At 37.7% G+C, this 11,150-nt stretch overlaps 1 protein-coding gene across 1 annotated transcript; it reads left to right on the top strand.

Moving 5' to 3' along the window:
• Positions 1-1,881: 1,881 nt before the first annotated feature.
• On the top strand, positions 1,882-4,464 carry LOC306757612 (globoside alpha-1,3-N-acetylgalactosaminyltransferase 1-like). The gene is made up of 3 exons (XM_079242719.1): positions 1,882-2,090; positions 2,531-2,593; positions 2,887-4,464. The coding sequence occupies exons 1-3, from the start codon at positions 2,057-2,059 to the stop codon at positions 3,843-3,845; spliced, it is 1,056 nt and encodes a 351-aa protein (XP_079098845.1). The 5' UTR covers positions 1,882-2,056; the 3' UTR covers positions 3,846-4,464.
• The last annotated feature ends 6,686 nt before the right edge of the window (positions 4,465-11,150 follow it).

The following is an 11,150-nucleotide window of genomic DNA, read 5'->3' as shown; positions in this document are numbered from 1 at the left end:
CCTTTTTGTCAATAAAAGTACTGCAGATGTAAGATTTTATCAGCAGCTCATGGTTTTAATTTATCCAAGACTTTAGTCACAATTTAAAAAAAAAAAAAAATTATGTAGCTATAGCCTATCCTTCTTGATCATTTATGAAATGTTGGCATACTAATCCAAAACTTTATCATAACAAACAATACACATGCTTAAATGAAGCATTTTTATGACAGTATATGTGATTGGGGAAATGACCACAGCAGGGCTTTTAATAAGAGCTTTACAATATGTTTTATCGTTTTAGATTGTTGATGCAAATGAGCAGCAACAAATCTCCACTAGTTAAACTTTGTTAGGATCATATTTGGTATTCAGCTGAGTGTTTGGCACTTGACTGAAGGTAAATGATCACATGCTACATATTCTCTTTTAATTATGATACTTCACTTGAATTTGCTTGGATTGTGCATTGAGCTGTTATGATTATGTCTCACGTAAAACTGTGATTCATTTTTTATAAATTTACCATAACATGTCCACTTTACATTCATTTACAGGAAGCTTCATTCTCTAACTACACTATGCTGGCAATAATGGTCTGAAACAAGCTGAAATATCAGAGTTTTAGCATCTGAATTTTTTTTTAAATTATAGTAAATGTACTGAAATGTGAATTACAGCTCACACCACCACAGATTAATGCATTTTAAAGGGGTGAGACAGAAACCAGACTATATTTGCTTTGTGTTGCTACTTAGGTTTTAAATTATTTAGAAAATAATTACTTAATTATTTACTTTGCAGGACACATCACTTTGACTTCTTTATTAATAATACAGCTGTGCTCATATGTATTCATCCCCTTTCATTAAAGAAAAGGCTGAATTTACAACAGTCACTCAAATAACTGGAGACAATAACTAAAAATTAGCAAAAATATAATTTAGTAATATAAGACACTGTTTTTTCATTTAATTGAGTTGAAGAAAGAAAGAAAAAACAAACAAACAAATGTGTCCTGGACAAATTAGAGCACTTTTCTGATGAACAGTGGGACAAAATACCTGTCAACAGGTGCAGAAGTCTGACTGAGAGGAACAGAAAACACCTGACTGGAGCGGAAACATTAAAGCATTGTTCAACTAAATATTAGTTTATGACTGATGTAATATGTAACAAATTATCTTGTTTGTTTGCTTTTCAAAAAAATAAATAAATATTTCTATTGAACCAGAATTAGAAAATAATGTAATGATTTTCATAATTTTTTTATTATTACTTTAGTCAATTTCAGCTTATTTTACAGGCAGCTGTTTTTTTCCCTTCTTTAATGAAAGGGGATGAATAAATATGAGCACAACTGTACTTATAACAGTTCTAACAATATCTAAATCAAGGCCATGTTGCCTCTGTTTCATGGTTTTTTGTCTATTTCCAATAGAACATCCCCACCTTGTGGACAAAATGTGTCCAACACAGGGATGGAAGTCTTGTTTGTAAAACTGGCTTTTTACTTACTTTTGACTCTCATCTGTGGAACATTGTGAAGGGTTTCATTGTTTTGTTCTGTTTGTTTGTTTTGTCTTTTTATAAGGAAAATTAAATTGTGAAATTCACCATTTTATAGCTCAAAGTTCAGACTTCCAACAGAAGTGTGAAGGCAGAACGTAAATGCTTGTAATTTTCTTCAGTGTCTGTATAACTCAGTGTCTGTCCCCCCACCTGGTGTTTTATTCTCAACTTAATCAGCTCCTCCCCACACGTCTCCTATTTCCTCACACATCTGGCTGCTTTGGTTTTGCTCCAGAAGAGAATACAGCAAAAGCCCAGGAAGGAATGTGAGAGAGGAGTGGGAAATAAGGGGAAAGGAAGCAGAACTTATTATAAAAAGCAGCGAGAGAGGAAAGAAAGTGGAGCCAAGTCAGGAAAATCAATGGCGGAAAACAGCAACTTTAACAACATAGTTCCAGGAAGAGACGGGGCAAGCTACAGAGAAACAAGCACGTAAGAAGAGACAAAAATAGAACCTTCAGTAAAAAAAAAAGGTTTGTGTGTTTATCCACCAGTCGGTCACAGCATGGCACTGTTCCCATTCTGCAAGACAACTACAGGTTAGTACAATCTGCCTTTCGCTTCTGCTCCACCTCTTCAGCTTCGGTCATATCTGCCTATCACTTCTCACTGACTAGAGACTTTTGCATGCTATCCAGTAGCTTTCATGCAAGGAGATTTGATCCAGCCAGTAGATTCATGATACAGATAGACCTTTGGGTGACATATATTCATAGACGTCATTTAGTGTATTTGCCTACAGCATCACATATCCAGATTTATTCACCCAAGTGTCACTGCCTTCCTGCCTTTCCCTGTCTTTATGAAATGTGGAATACATTTGGATGCAGCTACATTTAGTAGAAAAGATATATAAAGACTGCATTGTGTGAGAAGCTTGCCAACCTCCCAAACAGACATTTCTCTGTGAATTCTCCACATTTTCTGAGATGTCTTGAAGGGAATTTGCAGATGTCTGATGTGTTTGTCCTTCAAACAGGCCCAATCAGAACAACCAGGATACAACTGCTTCTGTGCTGTTTTCTCCTCTCTCTTATCATATGTGAGTATACAGAAGAATATGTTCTGTTCTAACACTTTGTACCAGGACAGAAAAAGCTGTGCAGATGACTTTGCTGTCTACTCTTAAAGTGACCAAAACTGATGTTCCAAGCAAATAACTGCAGACTTTTTTTCCAGTCATGTTCAGAAATGTATCTTGTATGTTTACTGATTCTTGTGACTGATTTTGTCTCAGTATTTGTCTTCTTCTTCTGAATTTGTCCTCCTGTGAGGCTTTCTTCCATTAGGAGATGCACTTTGCTTGAAACTGTAAAATATCTTTTGTCTCCTTAGACTTCCTTCATGGGCGTAAAGTTCCCATCCATCTGGAATCAGCTCATCGCATCCATCATGTCTTTGGAAAGGAAAAGGGGAGTATATTGACAGACATGGCAGGGGTCAAGGCAGCAGGACCACAATCTCAGATGGAGACACCATGGGGTGCTCCTTTAGTTTGGGGTGACAACCGCAATTCAGTGTGGCGGAGAGCCAAATTCACAAATCAGGAAATTCATGTCGGGCTGTTGGTGCTTGTGGTGGGAACTTACGCCCAGTTCGTCCGACGTTTCCTCTCTTCAGCTGAAACCCACTTTCTCCCTGGTCAGTTGGTCACATATTACATCCTCACAGACAATCCCCGTTCTTTGGAGCCTGCTATTGAGCTGGGGCCTGAACGGAGCATTAAGGTGGTCCAAGTGGCAGAGCTGCCTGGGTGGGAGAGGTTAGCTTATCGTCGGATGGTCCTGCTTGCCGATGCCATCAGAGATCCAGTCGGCAGCGAGGTGGACTACATCTTCTGTGCTGATGTGGACCAGGAGTTTGTGGCTCCAGTAGAGGAGGAAATCCTAGGAGAACTAGTGGCTACATTGCATCCAGAAATGTACGGAAAGCCAAGAAAGGCATTTCCTTATGAAGTGGAAGAAGTCTCATCAGCTTGTGTGGAGGAAGATGAAGGGGACTACTATTACACATCAGAGCTGTACGGCGGCTTGGTATCTGAGATGTACAATCTGGCTCGTACCTGTTCTCTACTTATCCTTCAAGATCAGGCGAACAAAGTGACTGCCAGAGGGCTCGAGGAAAGCTACCTGAACCGATATCTGATTGACCACAGGCCGACCTGTGTGCTGTCACCAGAGTACAGCTGGTGGGACTCCCCGCTGGCTGCTCGGGTGCCTGCACGGAGGCTAGTCTCCTTAGGAAGGCAATGTGCAGCTTATGATATACAGATGAGAGAGCAACACAAATGTTGAGATCATATAAATGCTACACAGCTGTATATGAGGGGTCTCCAAAGTCGGTCCTCAGGGGCCGCTGTCCTACAGGTTTATTCTGTTCTAACACACCTGGCACACATTAAATGGATCCAACAGCAAATGAAGTTCTGCACAAGGACTCATTCACTGACGTTAGGTGCATTAGAGCAGAGATAGTTGGAAAAACCCGCAGGAGGACCAGAGAGCTTGATACTTTTGTTCTACAGGCTGGATTCACTTATTTAACCTCTATGTGAAGAATAACTGGTAAGCCCAAGTGGTGTAACAACAAAAGCTAATAAATGATTAGAAAGCTTGTCAGGCTGTCATTTCCATAATAATCAGAGTTTTATTTGATTTTCTGTTTTGTTGGTTAGTAAACAGTCTGTAGTCCAACTGCACAGTTTGCACTGAATTAAACAACTGTTTGTGTCAACAGCACCTTTGTATGGCTGTTATCTCTGCCCCAGCTGGAAAAAAAGAGAAAGAAATTGACCTGTCTCTTTAAACGAAACACTGTTGTCTCCATTAATGTCAGCCTCAGAGATACGGCTCCAGTGGCTTTGTGGTCAGCAGTGATAAGAGTCAACAGTGGAAGTGCACACTTTCCCCACAGTGGCCAATCATTAACTGGAAGAGCTGCCGTTTCAAGGTCTTTAAAGGCCTGGTGGATGAAAACAGATCCAACAGGATGCAGCTTCTCCAGGTTATGTGTCTAAATTCTATGAAAAATATTGTTTGTGTCACTTATCATAAGTAGAAATAAAAAAGTAAACCCAAATGACCTGATTCTGCTTGTTTACTCTCCCAGAAAGGCAAGCATGCTCCCACATTCACACATTGCATACTCCTGCTAGTGTGCTGTGTTTTTATGGGAGGGTTAAGCTGGAACAGATGTTTTTTTCCCACTGCCAACAGAATCTGTCCTCAGGCTCAGATCGCCACGTGGAGTGAGTTGGAGGTGAGCTTCAAATAATCCCATCTGGAGAGTCAGTGTGTGTACACACGTTTTCTTAAGATTTATTCAAATTGTAACAGAACTGCTCAATGGACTGTAAGTTTCTGTCTCACAACACCCTGCTTTCACATATCAGAATAACCATACACCACAGCACGACTGCCATGTGCAGATGTTTCCTAAAATCAGAGTCAAAAGCTTAAATTTAAGCAGATACTTTCAGCTCAATGATTCTGACTTGAAAACCTGGTGTTTCTTCTTTTTCAGTTAGCTAGTGTACATTGCTTTCAAAGTCTTGAGATGCCTTTTATGCACAAGGTGTGGGAATATATTGTTTTAACATGTTTTATAATTTCCAATAAACATCTAAGTTAAAAAAAAAAAAAAAAAAAAAGGTGCAGGTGTGTCAGCAAAATATGTTTGCAGTAGTTTGGGAATGAATGCCTGTGTCATGAGCAATATGCATGGATAAAATGGGACTAAATGAAAACTGCTGGGCAGCAGGATGAGGCCATTCAGCTACTGATAAGCCAGTATTTGTAACTGATAAGCCGAGTTACAAGAAGGCATCAACCAAAGTGCCAAATAATAAATAATAACCTGCCAACTTTCTGCATCATGCACTTGTTTGGCAGAGCTTCAGTATGGATCAAATACACGGCAGGAAAGTTTGTCCACTTTACAAAAACAAGCTATTGTAAAAAGGTTGAGTGTGTAGCATTCAGGTTGTTTGTTGTACTGACAGAAACGCAGCATGCTATTCATGACTGTGTCAATCAGAATTTTAGAATAACACATATATCTAAATACTCAGCCGGTTGCTTTCCATGTAGACCTCTAAATTATAACACTAGCCAACAGTTTGAGTTCGTCTTTAGTGAGAATAATTTGGAGGGTGGACAGCTGGTTCTGGTCTCTTCATACCATACAGATAAAAACTAAATGTTTACAGCATGTTAATGGTACCTGGTTTGGCCAGAAAGATGCAAACACTGACAGATTTTTCAGTCCCATTCTTTGCCTTGTCAGTTTAAGTGTGCTAGTGACAGGGTAAGCCAGGGATCTGCTAAGCTGGATCTGCTAAGGCCAGTATTCAGCAGGTATTAGATGTTTACCTGCTGCAACACACCTGATTTGTCAGGACAAGCTGCAGAGATCAGTTTGGTTTTAATCAGGTGTGTTTCAGAAGGGAAACGTTCAATACCTGCTGGACGCTGGACCTCGAGGACCAGATTTGGAGATCCCTGGCGTAGGAGAACAGTTTGCTACTAGCCTTGCTGTGCCAACACCTGGGAGAGGTGATGCATTGTTTTGCTCGGGAAGGGGCCCGGCACATCTGCCTGTTCCAGCGTGTTCCTCTCACTTAGTCGTTCCAGTCACAGCTGACACACAACTGCTTGGTGGTAGTGTGAAATTTATTTTCTGAGAAATTACTTCAACTATCAAGGGCAGTTCTTTTTTGTTGTTATCTACAATTAGTCATCTTTATGATGAAATGTTGATCCCTTTCTGGCTCAAACTAAGCACGAACCTGGTTATGTACTCAGAATCTCTCAAAATGATGCAGAGGATAAGGATGTGATATCGTGAATCAGCGCATGCAAAAGAGTATTCATTTTCTGCTGCTATCCAATCAGTTTTCAACAGCAGCTTATCATTGGCTGCAGAATTAGTTAAAAAACTGCCTGCTTATTTCACAGAAGTCTTAATTTAGTCTTTTTCATTGTGCCTTAAAGCAGCAGAATATTTGCTCTTTTCCAAAATAATAAATAATAGAAATCCAAAGAACTGAATACAGACCAGGATCTCATTTAAACAAATATTCCTCTTTATCAGGAAGAAGAATCATCCTCTTCAGTTAAGACTAAGGAGCCTGGAGTCATCTTATCAAATCCTGGTTACCTTGTGCTCCCATGATCATTGCCCTTCATCGTTGCTCTTCTGTATTTTACTGGGGATCAAACTGAATATACTGGTTCCAACTAACCAGCAGTTTACTCCCAGTAGTCATTGTGCTTGCTTTCTTGTTCTTTAGCATAAATTTCTTTTACTTCTTGTGGAAGCTTGAATCTTCCCTCTGAGTGAAGATTCAAGCTTCTCCACTGATAACCTCTGTGCTACGTCTGAAGCACCTGGTCTGTTTTTCCCAGCTGGACTTTGAACCTTTTAACATGATGCACAACGTGCGTGGCATCACTGTAGGAAGCAGGCCCCTATAGGTCGTAATTGGTGGTCCTAAGTGTTGCTAAATTGGGATTACAACCATAAATGTTACTTGGTTAACAGTCTTGCTGAATACTTTTTCATCTTTGTGACATTTTGTTTGCAGATTTTCAAGTCTCTTTAGTTGGGCCTCTCCATGTGGAGCCATAATACATGCATGCAGATAGACACAGCTGACAGGTCCAGCCAGTCCAAAACTAAGAAGGTTCTCATGTTCGCAGGTCATTTAGAGACAAAAGACTGATAATTACATTCACTGGAGAAAAAATGCTCTACAACCTGTCAAGTCTCACATAATACAATTTATTGTTTGTTTAAATAATTTCACTTTTGTGACACTGCACGTGCTTACTTTTATCCTGCATAAACAGTAAAGCCACCGGCTTGTCTGTTCCATTATACCACAATGCAAAGCAGTTTAAAGATTTATTGGTTTAATCCCCTCCATGTGGTCTACTGGTGGTGAGGGAGCCTATTGGCTAGAAAGTAACGCACTGAAAGAGACAGCATAAAATCACTGAGAAGACTCTTTTCTTTAACAAATTTCCTTACAGCAAATCAAATCTTATTGTGCTGAAAAATAAACCTGCAACATTAGTGTTCCTGCACAAATGTAGAGCCGCCTTTCAAACAGCACAGATACTTAACAGCTGTGTTACTGTGGCTTTCCTCAGTCTGTGGAAGACCAGTTTTCAGTCAGCCGCTCCTAGATGCAGCTTTATTTGTCTAACAGCTGCATCTGTTATTACACTGGTGCAGAAGGAGGCTTTTCTTGTTGCGAATCAGTCCTGTGCTTCACACAGATAAATACAGCTGATCGGGTGTGATTTTGTGTCTAAATGCAAAAAATTTCAAAGCTGTTTACTGAGCATTCAACCCAAAAGGGCTGTAAGGAGTCTACAACCCACCTGTCCTACTTAGATCTGCACTCAGGGAGGAAGCTGGAGCAACTGGATAAAATTCAGCCCAGGATGTTGCTGTGTAGCAACACAGCTAGCTAGTGTATCTTCTTCCACCTCCTTGCACCTGCTTGTTATTAGTGTCACTTACCTGTGGGTTAAACAGCTGGAGAAGAAGACATTTTAAGCATCCAACGGTTTCTCCCAACATATTTCCCATCATCGCTTAACTCAGGTTGACTTAAGCATCAGTCCACCCCAACTGTTGAAAATAAGTCTGACATTATGTCAAAAAGCCTCATCTACATTAAATCACAACTCAGTCTTTCAAAATAAACGTTGAATGTTCACAATGATGATAAAGAACGGAGCCATGAAGAGATTTTATAGGGTATTAGCACTATTTGGTGGAGTTTACATCAGCAAAAGGTTTTCCTTTAGATTCTTAAAAGGAAAATGGCCCCTATAAATGTTCACTCTGTGGTCCAGAAACAGAGCAGGAGCATTTTTTACTACGGTTCCTGATTGTATCTGAGCCACAGCTACTAAAGCATGTCACCCTGGCTGAAAAACACACCTATTATCAAAAAACAGGCATTGTATTCCTGGTAACACTCCAAGTAAGCATCCTGTATTTGTTGTTTAGCCTAAAACAGGTGGGGTGTTTCTTTGAGGTATTCTTAAACCTCTATCAGGTGACACCATTTTGACCTAAATAAACACAGAAGCTCTCAAATCAATTAGTCAAATCCACCCGAAAGACTTTACTTTAGTGTTTGCATAGCAGGTAACATGCCAGACAAATAAGAGCACTTGCAGAAGTAAACAAAGTAAGTTCTTGGCATGTGCAGATTCAAAGGAGAGAGGGTACAATGTTAAACTCTGAGGCAAGACTGAACTCATTCACATTAATAATAGCCAATAAAGTCAGATTTCACATTTCATGCATGCATTCATTCTTAAAAAAAATCAACTGTTTAATAGTTTATCTTGGGATTAAGGAAAAGCAAATTTGCTTCTGCCATGAAGTTGTAAACATATAACTTGTATGTAAGTGTGTCACGGGGATGGGTGGGGTGAAGAGCTATGTTTAATCTGCTGGATTCACACAAGCCTTTCCCCACCCTGCCTGGGGCTACGCCACTAATCACCATGTCAAGGGAACTGACACTGGTAGATAGTCCAGCTGACAAGGGAAAACACTTTACCCATTGTGCTGATGTCGCTTCATCTGGCATATCAGTTAAAAGAGATTTTTGTCATTTTAAAAAATGAGAGTAAAATTTAAAAAGTTGCTGAAACACAGGATAAAGACCACCAACTCTATTTGTTTCTATAGTGATTTATTTGTCAGACTAATACACACACACACACACACACACACACATATAAAATATATATATATATATATATATATATATATATATATATATATATATATATATATATATATATATATATATATATTTTTTTTTTTTTTTTTTTTTTTTTTTTTTTTAATATATATATATATATATATATATATATATATATATAAAATATATTTCTATTAAACGCCCTGCGATGGACTGGCGAGCTGTCCAGGGTGTACCCTGCCTGTCGCCCAAAGCCAGCTGGGATAGGCTCCAGCTTCCCCGCGACCCTGAATTGGAATAAGCGGTTCAGAAAATGAATGAATGAATGAAGGATTTCTATTAAACCAGAATTGGGAAATAATGTAATAATTTTCATAAAATTTTAATTTATTATTACTTTAGTTCATTTTAGCTTATTTTACAGGCAGCTGTTTTTTTCCTTCTTTAATGAAAGGGGATGAGTGGCAGAAGATGTATATATATATATATATATATATATATATATATATATATATATATATATATACATACATACATACATACATACATACATACATACATACATACATATATATATATGTATGTATGTATGTATATATATCTATATATATAGATATAGATATATATAGCTATATATATGTATATATATCTATATATATATATATGTATATATATATATATATATATATATATATATACATACATATATATATATATACATATATATATATATATATATATATATATATATATACATACATACATACATACATACATACATACATACATACATACATACATACATACATACATACATACATACATACATACATACATACATACATATGTATGTATGTATGTATGTATATATATCTATATATATAGATATAGATATATATAGCTATATATATGTATATATATCTATATATATATATATATATATATATATATATATATATATATATATATATATATATATATATATATATATATATATGTATGTATGTATGTATGTATGTATCAACTCACTGCATCAAAACCAGAACTGAAAGGAAGTTTTCTCTGCAGATCAGGGTATTCACAGAGGCAACCTTTAACATTTTCAGTAGGCCCGAATTAGTTCTACTCTGTCAGCAAAACAGCAGTGTTTGTGTTTGAGAGGAAGGTTACATACTTACAGAGAAAGAGGAACTTGTAGTCAGAAATGTTCTTCTAACATGTGTCAGAGAGACCTGACATGACTTCTTGCACATCTGTAAGTGGACAGCAAGGTTATATTAAAAACAAATATGAAAACCAAATAATTAGTAAGCATAATAAACTCTTACAGCAAAATAAGATATGCAACACTCTGTCTTTACTGCAAGTTAGGGCCAATCCAACAGTCAGCCCTACAGGCAGGCACAAGGCTGAAGTTAGCTTCCGATTCATTGGAATTCTGATTGGAAATATGTGTAAAGGGCAATTCCACTGAATTTTTTGGAAAACTGGACTACATTCGACCAGGTCCTGACAAAAAACCAAAAGACTTAGACAGCAAACCTGGACTGAAATATTCTACATACTATGCAGATTCAAGAAAATGCAGTTTTCGATTTGTTTTCTGATTTGATAAGCAAGTTGGGCCTGTAAGACTGGGCAGATCGATATTATAATACCCAGGCTAGTGACAGTATCAATTAAATTTCAGCATGCTATCTATATTTTCCTTGCAGAGGGATTTCTAGACAAAGAGCAAAGGAATTTTAATGAGAACTAAACTCGTTTTGCTTTGGAGTTTGTTTTTCCTCAAATAGTGTGACAATATCACAAATCAGAAACGGCATTTTCTTGAATCTGCATACTATGTAGAATATTTCAGTCCTGG

This window comes from Telmatherina bonti (assembly GCF_933228915.1).
Source record: "Telmatherina bonti genome assembly, chromosome: 6".
NCBI lineage: Eukaryota > Metazoa > Chordata > Actinopteri > Atheriniformes > Telmatherinidae > Telmatherina > Telmatherina bonti.
This window is presented reverse-complemented; position numbering and strand designations above follow the sequence as displayed.

Excerpts from the sequence above, each read along its gene's own strand:
- LOC306757612 (XM_079242719.1), top strand. The coding sequence starts at position 2,057 with ATGGCACTGTTCCCATTCTGCAAGACAACTACAG. Across the intron at positions 2,091-2,530 it reads ATTCTGCAAGACAACTACAG|GCCCAATCAGAACAACCAGG; the intron begins GTTAGTACAATC and ends TCCTTCAAACAG. Across the intron at positions 2,594-2,886 it reads TCTCCTCTCTCTTATCATAT|ACTTCCTTCATGGGCGTAAA; the intron begins GTGAGTATACAG and ends TTGTCTCCTTAG.